The 17,500-nt window shown below is 46.3% G+C and overlaps 1 protein-coding gene across 1 annotated transcript in view; it reads right to left on the bottom strand.

The window, feature by feature from the left end:
- The window catches only part of LOC130380875 (MAM domain-containing protein 2-like), a 16,766-nt gene extending 7,925 nt beyond the window's left edge, over window positions 1-8,841 (bottom strand). Inside the window, exons 1-5 of the mRNA XM_056588270.1 lie at window positions 8,538-8,841; window positions 8,234-8,344; window positions 4,420-4,721; window positions 448-532; window positions 1-100 (exon numbers count right to left, since the gene is read on the bottom strand). The exon at window positions 1-100 is cut by the window's left edge and continues 32 nt beyond it. Of these exons, the coding sequence (XP_056444245.1) occupies window positions 1-100; window positions 448-532; window positions 4,420-4,721; window positions 8,234-8,344; window positions 8,538-8,568 (629 nt within the window). The 5' untranslated portion in view covers window positions 8,569-8,841. The remainder of the gene's footprint in view (window positions 101-447; window positions 533-4,419; window positions 4,722-8,233; window positions 8,345-8,537) is intronic.
- Between the last annotated feature and the right edge of the window lie 8,659 nt (window positions 8,842-17,500).

Below are 17,500 nucleotides of genomic sequence, written 5' to 3'. Positions count from 1 at the left end.
AGATCGCTCTGGACAGCCACCCCCCCTCCTATGTACCAGTTCACGTTGGTGTTCCACTGGTTTCTGTAGCCACACAGGTGGGTCTCCTCAAAGTTACACTCTACACACAGGAAGACAAACAACATGCGTCTCATAAATCAACCTTTAAACGGAAAGAAACAACATGCATTGGCAATGTGTCTGTTATTTTCCATTCCAATGAAGCTCTTTCGAATTGAGCTGAATTTCAATGAGGCAGAGAGAGAGAGAGAGAGAGAGAGAGAGAGAGAGAGAGAGAGAGAGAGAGAGAGGGGAAAGGGAGAGAGAGGGGGAAGGGAGGCAGATCAAAAAGAAAATGAAGGAGGGAGGTGGTGAGAGATGCATAACAGCACAGCTAGGCAGTGCATATGGTGTAAATCAAAAGAAGATGTGTTCTGGAGTGATGAGTCCCGGAGTGATGCTACTGACCCAGGCAATATCCTGGACTGATGTGGATCTCAAAGATGGCCACGCTACTGCCCTGCAACTCCCCGGGACTGCCATCGATGGCCACCTGATGAAGACAACACGACATGATCAACACAGCAGCAACCCATTACGAAGTACACATCGTGAATAACAAAGTCAACATGTCAAACCAACACACAACCCATCCTCAAAAACCTACCAGCACAAAACATACATACAAGTGGACTAAGGAAAGGGCCCTAACAACTCCTGTTGGTTCATGCCACACAGTGTTACTGTGTGGTAACCTTCTGCTCCTAGTAAGCTAGGATGTAAGCTCCTCCTCCTTCTTCTTCTTCTTCTTCTTCTTCTTCTTCTTCTTCTTCTTCTTCTTCTTCTTCTTCTTCTTCTTCTTCTTCTTCTTCTTCTTCTTCTTCTTCTTCTTCTTCTTCTTCTTCTTCTTCTTCTTCTTCTTCTTCTTAACATCAACAACACATCATGATCAACACAAGCTCATCAGTAGATATTTGTTGTATATAAAGGAGCCAAACACTTAGTGTGAAGAAGAGCGATGCCATTACGTACACGGTGACCAGAGGCGCTGCATCCCATTAGGCATACCAGGCAATTGCTTGGGGCCCCGCAATTGCTTGTGGCCCCGGGCTCCTACTAGGGGGCCCCCAAAAAATCGCTCCATACCCCCCCCACACTCCCTAGAATCGCCCCTGACGGTGACATGGATATAACCGGCATATGCTGATTGGTTAAAAACTACTTGTGTGGAAGCAGATGCACAAAAGTTCAAAGTTGAGGTTGGAAACTTTTTAAACCACGGTCGTATGCAGTTTGTCTTGAGCTGAATCCCTGCTGTGTCTTTTATCTTTTTGTTCCTTTTCTTTAACTCTCTGTTTTTATCGCCAGGTTTCACCCTTGGCATGTTGCAGTTATAAGCTTTATATTAGTATTGCAGATTTGGCTGAATTTGCGGCGTTAAAAAAGATCTTGTGCTGCTGACCATCAGGTGTATTCTGTGCCTTTTCATTGTGTGCTTTTGTGGGTTTGTGTATGCATGGGTCTGTCTGCTCTTTGAGGGTGTATGCATTCTCTTTATATGACTCCCCCGGTTCTGATCCCTGCAGATATCTTGCAGTGCTTTGGGATGTTGTTAGATGCGTGTTTGTGCAGCCCTTAGAGTGGTCCTTCTTCCAATACTGATTGAATGCAATGATTGTTCAGAGATTTTCTTCAGAGCGTCACTGATGAAAAACATCTGCCAAACAAACAAGGAATCTAACTTAATCCAAATCACTATCTCTTTTGATTTTGACTACATTTTGGAAATTTTCTCCAAACTGGTTGAGTTCATCAATTTGACAGGGAACTAACCTCTTTCTGAACATGGCTTTTGAACACAACGTTCTATTGACTGATTGTTCTTAGTTATTGATTGCTATTGATGTTTTTTTAGTTCTACTTACTTTTTACCTTGTTATTATTGTTAATTATTATTAACTACATGAGTATTAAGGCAACATGTGCTATATAAATCAATTGATTGATTGATTGAAGGCAATGATTGTTCAGAGCTTTGCGTAGAGGTCACTTTGGATGAAAAACATCTGCCAAAGAAACCCATATAATGTAATGTAATCCACCTCACTATCTATTTTGACTTCAAAAAGCAGCAAACACTATTTGAGTGAATCATTATTTAAAAAAAAAAAGCTTAAAACACAGGTCTTCAATTGGTGGAATTAAAGATTTCAATTCCTTATTCATTGCAAAGAGCAACCCAGCCAAGAGGTCTGGAAGGCCATGTTAAGAACACAGCAGTGTGACTGATCGACCAGAGCCCTCGCTGTGGCCTCTCTTAGGCGAGGTAATGGATGATATACTTCACCCGGGTCTGAACTCTGTGTTTATGTGGTGAGGAGACCCCTTGTTGAGTCCAGACATGCCCCTCCCCCTTCAATAACATCATGGCGTTTGCATTATCACCTCCACCACCACCTCCACAACCATCACCCCCAGCACCAGTACCACCACCACCACCATCCCCACTACCACCTCCACTACCACCTCCACCTCCACCTCCACCACCACCACCTCCACCTCCATCACCACCACCACCACCACCTCCACCTCCACCTCCATCACCATCACCACCACCACCTCCACCTCCACCTCCATCACCACCACCACCACCACCTCCACCTCCATCACCACCACTTCACCTCCATCACCACAACCACCTCCACCTCCATCACCACCTCCACCTCCACCTCCACCACCACCACCACCATCCCCAGTACCACCTCCACCTCCACCTCCACCACCACCACCACCTCCACCTCCACCTCCATCACCATCACCACCACCACCTCCACCTCCACCTCCATCACCACCACCACCACCACCTCCACAACCATCACCCCCAGCACCAGTACCACCACCACCACCATCCCCACTACCACCTCCACCTCCACCTCCACCACCACCACCTCCATCACCACCACCACCACCACCTCCACCTCCATCACCATCACCACCACCACCTCCACCTCCATCACCACCACCCACCTCCACCTCCCCCACCACCACCTCCACCTCCATCACCACCACCACCACCACCTCCACCTCCATCACCACTACCACCTCCACCTCCACCACCACCACCTCCACCACCACCACCACCATCCCCAGTACCACCTCCACCTCCACCACCTCCACCTCCACCACCACCACCAACATCCCCAGTACCACCACCACCTCCACCTCCGTCACCACCACCACCTCCACCTCCATCACCACAACCACCTCCACCTCCATCACCACTACCACCTCCACCTCCATCACCACTACCACCTCCACCTCCATCAACACTACCACCTCCAACTCCATCAACACTACCACCTCCACCTGCACCTCCATCACCACTACCACCTCCACCTCCATCACCACTACCGCCTCCACCGCCATCACCACCACCTCCACCTCCATCACCACTACCACCTCCACCTCCATCACCACTACCACCTCCACCACCATTGCCACCACCACCCCCAAAATCACCTCCACCAACACATCCTCCAACACCAACATCTATACCGACACCACCACCTCCAACTCCACCACCACCTCCACCACCACCATCATCATCACCACCACCTCCACCTCAACCTCCACCACCACCTCCACCACCACCACCACCACCATCATCATCACCACCACCTCCACAACCACCTCCATAACCACCTCCACAACCACCACCACAATCATCATCACCACCACTACCTCCAAGACCACCAGTATCACCACCACCACCACCAACACCTCCCCCAACAACACCGCCAGTGATCAACTCCTACACCACCACCTCTACTGCCGCCTCAACCACCACCACCAGCCCCACCATCAGCCCCACCACCACCACCACCACCACCACCACCACCACCACCACCAACAAAGAGTACTCTTCAAACAATTGTTTATACAAGGGTGTATATGCGTGCACGTGCGTGCCTGCGGTAGTTCATGTGCATGTGAAGGCATCCATTCATTTATCACCGTCTCGTCTCACTCCTTTATGCGTCTCTTTTTAAACAAAGGGGAGCATCCCTGGGCCTCTACATCATTTGTTTTGTTGGATCGACCTACATACTATACACAGGCTACTGGGTCTGCTGAGCGAGTACTTTTAGTCTCTGAACCGGTTGGATGATTTATTTAGATAGGGAAGTTCTTGAACATCGCTTTTAAACACTACCTTCTGTTTACTGATTGATCATTGTTATTGATAGTATTATTGGTTTTGCGTGCTTGTCACCCTGTTATTCTTATTGTTTATTATTGACTGTATGAGTATTAAGACACTGGTGTGGCTCATTTTAGAAATCAACCAAAACAAATTCAAAAGACCCAACCAAAAACAAAAAAACAAAATGTACACCAAAGGCTAATCCAGGAGCAGCCCCTGTACTGCTCGCGGTTTACCCTGTAGGGCTCAGTGGTGTTTGGCAGGTCCATGCTGGAGATGACCCAGCTGTCGGACGGGGCCTGGCTGCTCCACAGGGGCCGGTCGAAGCCCTTCCCCTCGCTGCGGAGCAGCACCTCCAGGCCGCCCGCCCCGGTGATCTGGTACACCAGCCTCAGGCAGCTCCAGTCCTCCTGGTCCAGGACCGGGCTCAGCAGCACCCCCCTGGCGCTGGCCTCCCCTTGCTGGGCCGCCACGCCTCCCTCCTCTGGGGCCTCCTGGTGCTCCCCCTCCGAGGCGGTGTCCACCGTCACGAAGCGGCCTGGGGCAGGAGACCAACAACACCATCAACACAATATGAGTAACACAACACCATCAACACAACACCATCAACACAACACGAGTAACACAACACCATCAACACAACACGATCAGCACAACATGAGTAACACAACACCATCAACACAACACCATCAACACAACATAAGTAACACAACACCATCAACACAACACCATCAACACAACATGAGTAACATAACACCATCAACACAACACCATCAACACAACATGAGTAACACAACATGCTGAATACAACATGATCAACACAACACAAACATCACAACACGATCAACACAACACCATCAACACAACAAGATCAACACAACATGCCGTATACAATATGATCAACACAACACGATCAACACAACAAGAGTAACACAACAACATCAACACAACACGATCAACACAACATGATCAACACAACACGATCAACACAACATGCTGAATACAACATGATCAACGCAACACGAACGACACAACACGATTAACACAACACGATCAACACAAGACGATCAACACAAGACGATCAACACAACACGATCAACACAACGCGATCAACACAACGCGATCAACACAACGCGATCAACACAACGCGATCAACACAACATGATCAACACAACAAGATCAACACAACATGCTGAATACAACATGATCAACACAACACGAACGACACAACACGATTAACACAACACGATCAACACGATACGATCAACACAACACGATCAACACAACACGATCAACACAACAAGATCAACACAACATGAATACAACATGATCAACACAACACGAACGACACAACACGATTAACACAACACGATCAACACGATACGATCAACACAACACGATCAACACAACACGATCGACACAACAAGATCAACACAACACCATCAACACAACACAATCATCACAACACAATCAACACAACACCATCAACACAACACCATCAACACAACAAGATCAACACAACCCCATCAACACAACACAATCAACACAACACCATCAAAACAAGACGATCGACAGAACACCATCAACACAACACCATCAACACAACACAATCATAAAAACACGATCAACACAACACCATCAATACACGATCAACGCCATAGTTATATACACCTTATAAGTTATAATACATCTATGCCACGCTAGATGCACGCTTTGAGGAAACGCAGAGTTTGTACGGATGAGACGGAGAAACAAGAGAGGTCGTAGGTCAAGGTATTGCAGGGAAGGGAGTGCTTGCATGGGAAAGGGTGTTTACAATTGTTGTGATGTTTGTTTACATTTTGCTGTCAAGCAGAAAGCCAGGCTTACTCTTTGGTTGGTTCTGAACAGGGCTTTTATAAAAAAACCTTTGAGTGGTTACGGATTTTCTTTTTTGTTGTCAATGGATGAATGGATAGACAGGAACATTTCAAAGCTGCATGCACCATGTGCATTTAATGTGGAGTTTTACATAATCAGGATATACAGTCATCCTTCTTGGATGTAAATCACACATGTTAACATTTTAATTGATGTTTGATGCTATTTATTTTGTTGATTATGTCATCACATGTGGTCCCTCACTGGAGTGAATAAGGGAAGAAAAATAAAACACAAGGCTGGAGTCCAGTAGCTGCAGTGTGTTCCAAAATAATCCCATAGAAGGCTGCAAGAGCTGGATCAGGACTGACCAATGCACTGCAATAACAGGAGACACTGCCATGATGTTTATCTCTCAGGTTTATAGTATGAAGTTGGGTGTACGATATACCGCTGCAGCTGAGTTTAAAGAAATAATACAGGTTAAATTACTTTGACGATGTTGTACTCTGTCTAACATTTATCTTTCCAACATGTAACATGATGTGCTGTTGATAACTTTTTGATGATCTATGTGCTATTTACCTACGTTAACCAGAATGGAGCACAGACACTATCATTTCATGTTGTCACTATAGAAATGTTGTTTGTTTGTTTACTTACCTACTTACTACTACACCAATACCACCCTTTTTATCCGATGTCAATGTGCTTTAGACTATATTTTTGTGTTACGATAGACCAGTATTTCCCTTCACTGCTCTATTCTCCTCCTCCTAAAGTCAAGTTGTTTCCATTATCATGGTCTGTCATTCATTATATGTTGCTGTTGAAATATCCTTGACCTTACCTCACCGCCAATACATGTACACATTTGTTAAAGACACACCCACGATCACAGAGCAGACACTCATAAAAACACACATGCACATTTGCACACTCACACATACACTTGCATACACACACTCACGTGTGCACAAGATGCTTTAGTAAGACCTGAGACCTTTTCCCCAAGACTTTTCAGATTTATTTATTTTACTTTTTACTACTCCTGAGAAATGCTTAACAATGAGAGAGAGAGAGAGAGAGAGAGAGAGAGAGAGAGAGAGAGAGAGAGAGAGAGAGAGAGAGAGAGAGAGAGAGAGAGAGAGAGAGAGAGAGAGATAGAGAGAGAGAGCAAGAGAGAGAGAGAGAGAGAGAGAGAGAGAGAGAGAGAGAGAGAGATTAAATTAATCAAGAAGGGGGCATATTTAACCAATTTACTATGCTGACCTTTTATTTAACAAGTGTCGCCATGGAAAAAGGAAGAGTTGGAAAGAGCAGCCCACTTTCTGTTTTCAGCCTTTCAGTGCGTAACACAGAAACACAGACTTCTGGAAGAACACTTCTCTCTCTCCTCAGGTTTACAAGTAGCACAGTGTTTTAAGACCAGTGTTTTCTCATCTGCCGTGCACATTTCAAGGGAAAAGTCAAAGTGTTTTATTGTTATTTGTGCAGAAAAACCCATGGTCATACTATAAATTGAAATTATTTTCAACGTGACAGGCAAACAAAATGCAGGAGGCATAAAGATGCATTCTCCTGTGAAGTTTATTTATGCATATTTAAACAAAGTCAAATAAATCATCACAAATATTCAGGCCTCAAAGGCCTTATTTATATTAATCAAACCTTTTTCTTCAGCAAATATAATATCAATCTCAGGTATTATGAGCTAATTTTCAGGATTGTTTACTACCTTGTGGTGCTCATCCAGACTGCAGCAGACAAATACCTAAGTCTGTTCCCCTGACTGTTTGCAGATGTTCCTGCAACAAGCAGAGCCAATGCATTCCAGATGGAAACTTTTTCTAGCGTCCAATGCGACGTAAAAAGAGCCACATCCACTTGTCAAACGTCAACTTCCACAACTGTTTACAACAGAGTATTCCCGCCGCACCAAACACTGTCACATACAGCCGCGGTGCAGCGAAACAAAACATATAAAATCAGGAACGCACTGACAACTTCCACTTCCACATCCACTTGTCGAGCGACAACTTACACAACCGCAGCAGCAAACAAAAAAGACAAAAGCATTGTGTGGTGCCACAGAAGATTACAAAACCTCAGTGTTAGGGTGAGGGTCAGGGTTCGAGAGTGTCTATTCATGAACCAGACAGTTGATGGAGACCGAGAGAGTGAGATTACCATCTTTGTTGAGGGTCCAGCTCCTGAAGTGTGTGTCTGGAGTGTAGCCACAGGTGCTGGACTCAAAGTCACAGGAGCCGGGTAGCAGCTTGCTCTGGGAACAGACCGAGGCTGAGAGAGGAGAGTAAGTTAGAGGGGGAGAGAGGGAGAGAGGGAAAGAGAGAGAGACAGAACGGTTAGTATGAATCATAACCAACAGTCGGTAGAACCACAAACATGACCTCATGCAGAAAATAAAAACTAAAACCGCTGGCACTGTTGCGCCGAAGTTGCACCGTGTATCTCGGTTGACCTGCACACTCACCCACGAAGGTGAAGAGGAGTAGTGAAAACATTGTCCTTGTTTAAATTCTATATATTCAAAAGGAAACAAGCAACGGCTCGTAGCGTTCCCCCTGGGAGATCCCGCAGGACGGGGAAGGTAAGAGTTGAGCCACAAGCCTCAACGTCTTCTCTGCGGAACAAAGAGGATCCTGCAGCTCGGTGTCCTCAGAGAGCCTGGAGAGGAAACGGTGAAGTACTGTCCAGAAAGCGCAGTCCAGAGTGCCCCTCCAGCCGATCACAGGCACACCGCACACACTCAGGAGGGGAGGTGGACTGGGATGTGAGAGAGGGGAGGAGGAAGAGGGAGGGGGAGAGAGAGAGAGAAGGGGAGGGGGAGAGAGATGGAGAGAGGGAGGGAGATGGAGCAGGGAGAGGGAGGGGAGGTGGACTGGGATGTGAGAGAGGGGAGGAGGAAGAGAGATGGAGAGAGAGAGGGAGGGAGATGGAGTGAGGGAGGGATATGGAGCAGGGAGAGGGAGGGGAGGTGGACTGTGGTGTGAGAGAGGAGAAGGGGGAGGGACGGAGAAGGGGGAGAGGGAGAGAGCGAGTGGGGGAGAGCTCAAGGAAGGGGGGAGAGATGGAGAGAGGGAGGGAGATGAAGCAGGGAGAGCGAGAGAGAGGACGGTAAAAGAGAATAGAGAGAGAAAGAAGTGAAAGGGAGAATTAACGAGTGAGGGGGAGGGATGAGAGAGGGAGGGAGGGAGGAGGGGCTTCGAGTGGCAGGTTGAGAAAATGACAGGAAAGAAGAGTGGCAGGGAAGGGGAGTGAGGGGTGAAAGCATGGTGAGAGAGAGAGAGAGAGAGAGAGAGAGAAAGAGAGAGAGAGAGAGAGAGAGAGAGAGAGAGAGAGAGAGAGAGAGAGAGAGAGAGAGAGAGAGGAGAGAGAGAGAGAGAGAGAGAGAGAGAGAGAGAGAGTGAGAGAGAGAGAGAGAGAGAGAGAGAGAGAGTGAGAGAGAGAGAGAGAGAGGGAGAGAGAGAGAGAGAGAGAGAGGAGAGAGAGAGAGAGAGAGAAAGAAAGACAGAGAGGGGAGAGAGAGAGAGAAAGAGAGGGGGGAGAAAAAGCAAGAGAGAGAGATAGAGAGAGAGAGAGGATTTTGAAGGGAAAAATAATGAAAGGAAAAAGAGTGTAAAACAGTGATGGAGGGCAGAATGGATGAAGAGGAAAACATAAATGTGTGTGGGACTAAAAAAGGTTTAGTGCAGAGGAGGGAAATTAAGTGGGCAAATTGAACGATGGAAAAATAACATTAAGAGTGGCCGTTGACTTGTGGAGTAAGGGAACATGGGGAATATTAAAAGAGGGAAAGAAAGCTGTATAGATGGATAATCCAGTTGTAGGGTATTTCAACGCTTTTCATCTCAGGGCCCTAAAGACAATTTCAGCGGGTTTTCTGGACCAAAGAGACACTCAAAAAAATTCTGAGCACACCGGAACTGGACGATGGGTTATCTATGCTTACATATACGATTTTAAAACTGGATGGCATAATACAATACAATATAATCTCATTACGTTTGTCCACTGTGTACCCTCAAACTGGTGGCCTGTAGGGTTCAATTCAACCCTAAGGTGCAATATGAAAGAAAATTAATTAAAGCTTTGATACGTTTTTTCATTCCTCAGCAGAGTCATCTTCTCTGGTTACAGGTTGCAGACTATTCATGACATAGGGCCCTGATTGGAGAATGCTTTGTTTCCTGCAGATTTCTTTGTAACGTTTGGAAAGAAGGCCAGCTTCTGAAGGGAACGAGACGCTCAATAGGGCATAATGAGGTCCTTCAGGTAAGATGGTGCTTCACTATGCACGGTGTTCTACGATCTGATCCGACATTAATTGGAGGCCAGCAGAGAGAGGAGACAAAGGGAGCGATGTGGTTGAATGTGTAGCTTCTAGTTAGGAGTCTAGCAGCGGCGTTGTGCACAGGCTGGAGGCTTGCACTAGGTTTACCCAACTAGTGGAGTTGGGTAAACCACAGAACACTGCATTGCAGTTGCCTAGTTTAGATGATAACAATGCCTGGATGAGCATCCCTGCATCTGCTGCAGATATCATTGGTCTGATTTGAGCAATGTTTCTATGATAAATGGGATTGAACATAACTCCAAGATTATTATCTAATAGGTTATTAATTAATAGGAACTGTTGAACTCCGCTCAACCTCTGCTGGACTACTATGTATCCCCACATCACGACTCACTACAATGGGTGCCCGGTCATTCAGCTGTTCAGCACCCAGGCTCTGGAACTCCCTCCCCCCAAACATAAAACAGTCAGACACCATTACAACCTTCAAGTCACAACTCAAAACTCACCTGTTCAAACTCGCACACAACGTCTAACTGATCACTGTTTTGATTGTTTTTTTTTGTTTTGTTTTGTCTTGTTTTTGTTTTATTTATTTCTTATTGCTTGTTTATTTATTTATTTTTTTATTTTTTCCACAATGTCTTGTTTTTTTTAAAATATGTATGATGACTATATGCTCTGTAAGGTGACCTTGGGTGTTTTGAAAGGCGCCTCTAAATTAAATGTATTATTATTATTATTATAGCAAAGCCTACTGAACAGTGGGGCGTCTTCGCATTGTTTTGGTTGAGGCTTCAGGCCGTAATAATTCAGAAGAGGGTTGTACAGAACAAATCTCTTTTCAAGATGTTTGGAAGAACAAATAGTCATTCCCTGAAGTCAGTGGCAACCAAGCGTGTATAGTGTACACGGAAAGTAGCAGTTAAGTTATTATGTAATACTTTTCACTGTTACAATACCCACAGTGAAGGCTATGATAAATACTAAACTTTGGGATGAATTCAATATTTCCAGACTCATCCGAGGTGTAATTGAAGAAGTGTAAATGCAGTAGCATTTAGTCTATTATTTCCCAACCACTACTCAACACCCGTTCTCTAAACATTTATTAAATATATCAATGTTTACAGAGAAGGCTAATATAAGTCTGTTGAAAATTAAAACATATCCCATGCTCTAAGCCTTGCATGTTTGTGCGTGTGTGTGTGTGTGTGTGTGTGTGTGTGTGTGTGTGTGTGTGTGTGTGTGTGTGTGTGTGTGTGTGTGTGTGTGTGTGTGTGTGTGTGTGTGTGTGTGTTTCTGTGGATGGATGCACAATGTTAACATGAGACCCGTTACATAGAATAATAAAGAACTTTATTTAAGAATTGTATCAATCAAAATTAAAAAGTAACTATCTGGAAACTTAAAGATCCATGTAGCGATCGTCAATAAACAAACAAACAAAAATGACATGGCTAACAAATATTCCTGAATTATTTTTGGTCTGATTTGTCTACTTCACAGAGCATGACAGACCCCACATCGTGCCGTTCAGAGCCAGTGTGTACTAGCTGTACAGCAGTGAGAGCATGGAGGAAGGGGGCCCCTCTCCCCCAAAGTCCTTCAGCGTGTCGGTCCCCAGAGGTGTTTCCCCTCAGGCAGTACCACGTTAGGGGCAACTGATCCCCATTTGATCTGTTACACCTGGTCTCTCTCTCTCTCTCTCTCTCTCTCTCTCTCTCTCTCTCTCTCTCTCTCTCTCTCTCTCTCTCTCTCTCTCTCTTTTGCTCTAGTTCCCTTTTTATTTTTCATTTTGGTATTTTTGGGGAGGGGTGAATTCCCTGCTGGTGATGTCCAGAAAGGCTGATTTCCGTCGTTAGTACCTCAGTGCCTTGGGGCCATGCTGAAGGAATGGAGTCATTTCCAGTCCAAAGCCTCTTACATGCATTTGTTTCGGAAGAAAAAAAAAAGACCTGTGATAAAAACAATGGAAGAATTTTTTTTTTTGCATATAGGCCTATCTATTTAGTTCAGAGTCTTTATAAAAATACAAACGTTTATGTCGTACCTGCATATGTATTTGTTTCATTAGCAGCCTCTAGTGGTTAATTGTGTGGTGCAATTGGGGTTGTAACTGGTGAGGTGAGGGTGTCGTGGCAATTTCTGTATCAGATATTGCGTCTAAGCAGATGAGATATTTAGATGCAAAAAGCACACAATACTGTTGACAATTAGTGGTTAGATATATTTGTAATAAAAGTACGAACAAATATACATCACAACATGCATCAAGAAACAACATAACAGGCATACATTACAATAATCTGAGGCCTCAGATGGGAGCTTCTCTTTGCGTGTTACTTCATACTCAAGGTACGCTGGGGAGAAGTCCACTGAGTAGCTAAAGTCAGGAGCTTTTATACACTTAGATCGGATCCTTGAGGGCAGTTGGCCCCAATAAACAAAAAACCTTTGTTAACCAGATGTTAATCTATTGATTGAAGTTTCTTCAGAGGTGGTTGAGGCTGTTCTTTATCACCCTTTGCTTCTCTACGCTCCCCAGGGGGTCAAGTAAAACAGGCCCAAACCAAACTACAGACAACATGGAAACGGAATGTGAAACCAGATTACATCACATGAAACACTAAGAATTACATTTTAGAAGACCTTGCAGAATAGCAAGATTCCAAGAACGGGATGTGAAACCAGATTACATCACATGAAACACTAAGAATTACATTTTATAAGACCCTGAACATAACATGTAGATTTTCCATCACAAGGGCCACCAAAATAAAACTATTTGTTGAGAGAAATTCCTTAGATGGATTGAATCATGGATGGGCTCCATGATTGAGAAACCTTTTATTAAGGCTATTTCAGTAAAAAGATTATGTAGAAACGTTACAGATATAACTTCCCCAGAACCTGCAGATGAGATGCATTTTTTAAACCGTACCATGTGTGGGCTGTCCATTTGACAGGCAACCATTGTGGCCACCATTGAATATTGAACAGACCGCCGTGTTAGAAATTTGCTGTTGCCCATAAGATTGGGGTCGGTTCTCGTTGGGAAACACCCTTCCCTGGGGTAGGTCGACAGAGCGGTCCAGTCAGAGTCATTCCTCTTGTGTTAGATGCCCATCCAGTATTGAGAATATGAAGGCTACATTATTGTATGCCTCACTTGTCAAATGGGCTATTACAATATAGCAAAGTAGGCTGCACAAACACACCAAAAAGCAACATCGCGCTTATCCTCGGTGCGAGCAGTGGTAGAACAGCGCCCTCTGCAGGTCAATCAGGACCACCGCGCTGAGGTGATAGATTCTGAACGGGGGCTTCGAGTGGAGCAATGTATTGCGGGCGCTGCTGCAGTGGGGGGCAGAATTGAGGGCCCGACTTGAGATTGGCGTGACAAGAGATAATGGCTTAATGGTCGCTATAAAACATTCATTAGCTTTCATTCCGTCCCTGGGTTTCGTACATGTTCACTTGCTTGCAGTGTATAGACTGCTGCTGAATAACTGAGTGCACACGCACTGCAGTCGACCTACCTGCTCTCTGGGGCTTTCTGGCCCCCAGTGGTAGTAGGCCTCGATATATGCAGACATAGTCAGTAATAATTGATGCCTTGCGTTAGAAATACAAGTAGAATGGGGAAGCTAAACTATAAGGGAAGATTAAAATGTGAGTTGCCTATGTGATTTTCTATGGTGGCTGGGGTGAAAGTTGGCCTCGTAAGCCTAACTATTCTAGACTAATCTGGGTCAAGTCTGTAGGCTGTACGATTCCAACCCGTCTACGACTCTGGTGTTGACCCGTTATAAACGACATGAAGTAGACCATCAATCAACCGACTGGACACCATAGTTACCCCGCGTGCCTGACTGCTTGCACCGCCGCCTGCCTCACGTTGTCACGGTAACGCCTGATCCGGGGGGAATACGGAGGCACGTGACTAAGGTGAGAAAGTGTTCCAAGGGGAATTATGGAGCAGAGCGTGTTGTGTAGGGCCCAACAACACCAGACCAGTTACCGTCAGGGCGGCTTGGTAACAACAGGGGGATAAATTGAATGATACACGGCCTGAACACATGACGACCAGGAGACGACGATTAAACTAACGGGGAACGGGAAAGGAACGGCGCCGCGCTCCGGTGCACCGTAACACGATTTTTTATCGTGTTGTACCAGCGTCTCTTTTGTAAAGGCGCTTTGTGCGTCGGTAATCCGCTCTGACGTCACGGCTAGGAGGGCGGGGCCGAGTTAATCCGAGCAGCGAGCAGCAAATTGTGCGCGAGAGACGAGGACTGGCAGCGATGGAGATGGAGATGGGCAGAGCGGCCCGGCCCACCCCTTCACAGTGACACAGTGCAGGTAGGTGAGGCGAGGCGGTCGACAGCTCAGTCCTTTTAATTATGATGAAGTGAGGCGTGCTGGATGAAACGGGACGGGTGCAGAATCCCCCCTCGGAGCGGTGGATAGCAGCCCGCAAGGTGGGTCGTGTCCCGTGCTGGCGGAACTAGGGGCTGCTACACCTGCAGATATAAATCATGCCGGATTCGGAGAGAGCAAGGCAGGCAGTGAGGCGGATTGCTGCGTTGGGAACCGGGGGGCAAATATCACATCACACTTGTTATATATTTATAGGGCAAATGCAAAAGTAGGCCAGCCGGTGTACCGGCCTACAACCCGTTAGTTTTAGGGTTGCGTCTATCCCGTGGTAGGATCGCTGGTCGGGATGTAGTCGATCGTAACGCCTTTATTTTGCACGATACGTCCGTGATTGATCCGTCGTTAATTGGAGCAGCCGGTACTAGTACCGTAGAGAGAGCGTCTTAACGTGTCCTGTTGTATTTTTTCATCGTCAACGTGTCACTTGTACGGTGAACCAGTCGCCTGTAACGGAGAGCTGACAGGCCGGTGGTAAATGGCAATAAAATGTCCTCCATCACCAACGAGCCACTAGAATAAAAACATTTGCCAGCGTAATGGTAGATGCGTAAAATAGTTCTTATTGGTAGACGTGACATGTCAACGATGTAGGCTAAATCATATGACTTAAAGCATATATCGATTTAATCAAACAACGACCATGCTTGTCTCAGTTGGGGTCTGTGTGTGTAGGCCTAACGCATAGCCTATTTTTCATATATCTTTTTCTATTCTGACCTCCATAAACGTATTTATGGTACTCGGTGTGCGTGTGTGTAGGTGTGACGACGAGTAGGCTGTACCACTCCAACCACCACCTCTGCCACCACTACCACACCACACCACGCCATCCCCCACCCCACACCCCACACCCCACCAGCCCCCACCTCACCCACCCACTCACTGCATCTCCGCAGGACTGGGCAGACTGGTAATGGACCCAGTAGTGCCAGCCCATCTGTGACCCGTTCAACCCCAGGCCCTCCAGGAGGGGGGGGGGGGGGGGGGGGCACTATTACACACACTACCGTCTTGTCTGTGTGTGTGTGTGTGTGTGTGTGTGTGTGTGTGTGTGTGTGTGTGTGTGTGTGTGTGTGTGTGTGTGTGTGTGTGTCTGTGTGTGTGTGTGTGTGTGTGTGCGTGTGCGTGTGTGTGTCTATGTGTAGTGTAGCACACCTGCGTCCAGTGTGTGTAGCAGCACCCAGCCAGCTTGGCCGCGGGCCCCCTGAAATGTATTCCGCTTTGGGCTTCAAATGAGGCCCCTGCTACTCTGAATGTCCCACGAGCGCCTCTCTTGTTCTGCACTTAGTCTTGCCTTTAGTTCATCTTCGAGTCAAACAAAATGTCTGCACTTACATGCTGAACCAAGATGATATTTGAGGGAAACTATGCCGCAACGCTGTGCTGATGGGTGTACGCGGGTTCGGACTCTGAAGGCGTCGTGGAAGGCGTCTTATGTTGTGCTGAAGGCGATCACCATGGCGCCAGAGATGTTTTCAGTGCTCCGTGGAGGAGGAGGAGGGCTTGACTACATCGCTTTAAACGGTGCGGGTCTTATAATGTGGCAACAGGATAGCATGCGTACTTACACCGCTCTCTGCGTTTGACATCGAGGGCATCACGTCGATAAGAGGGTGTATAATATATACGTCTCGTTCTTCTCTTGGTAAAGAATCCCGTCAGACTCAAGGAGGGTGATTGAGATCATTTGGGATTGTTCAAAATGTACGGAACGAGATGATAAAATCGATTTCATTCAACTTTATTCACGATAACACTTGTCTTCCACAAACAGACCAAACTGCCTTGCATGAAAAGAAAGGACATTGCCCTCCGATGGGGACTCTATCACCACACTTCATTATTTGATGAACCTAAAGACCACTTCATGATTTCCCTAATGCTTTTAATTATAGCAGCCTTAAACCCCTAATAACATATATTGCATCTTCCTGCAGCAGTGCTGTAAGGACCAGTGTTCTTATCCCTTTAGAAGCCCCTTCATATTCAGATCAATAACACGTCCATCTGCCTCAGCCCGCCCCTGATCAGATTTGTCTGTTAAGCCGCGTCTCTTCGTCTCTCGTCGAGGATGTTCTTCTCCTCCTCGTTTTCTTCCCCTGATTCTGTTGACTCTCTCCTCCCGGTCGGGCCATCTGCCTGCCCCTGGAGGGAGCGTTGGCAACGGGGAGGAAAGTGGTTCAGATTAAATCACACGGAGGCAATCCACTGGATTTAGACCAGCATGTTTTTATTTAAACACAAAAACGCATGCATGCACAAGCCCATACACACACATACACGCAACATATTCGGGCGAACGCACAGGCACACACGCACAAACACGCACATGCATGCACAGGCACACACGCAAACACACGCACGCACACACACCACACACACGCACGCACACACAAACACACCACACACACACACATACGTGCACGTATGCATGCAGACGCAAATGCAGACACACACATAAAACACATGCAGGCACAGACATAACCGCCCACGCACACTTACCCAAAGACGTTTGCGCACACACACAGCCACACAATCGTTTGCCACATTCATTGGCTTAATATAGAATCATCTTAGACATCTGTCCTTCAGACAAGTTTGCTAACATCTTGCTGTTATAACAAGCTGTCCTCTGTAACCAATAATATTCCATTTATTGTTTCACCCTCCATCGGCGCCCTTTCTGATTACACGGC

The sequence above is a fragment of the Gadus chalcogrammus genome, chromosome 4, assembly GCF_026213295.1.
Source record: "Gadus chalcogrammus isolate NIFS_2021 chromosome 4, NIFS_Gcha_1.0, whole genome shotgun sequence".
NCBI classification, from domain to species: domain Eukaryota; kingdom Metazoa; phylum Chordata; class Actinopteri; order Gadiformes; family Gadidae; genus Gadus; species Gadus chalcogrammus.
Note: the sequence above shows the minus strand (reverse complement) of the source record. Positions and strands in the feature narration are given on the sequence as shown.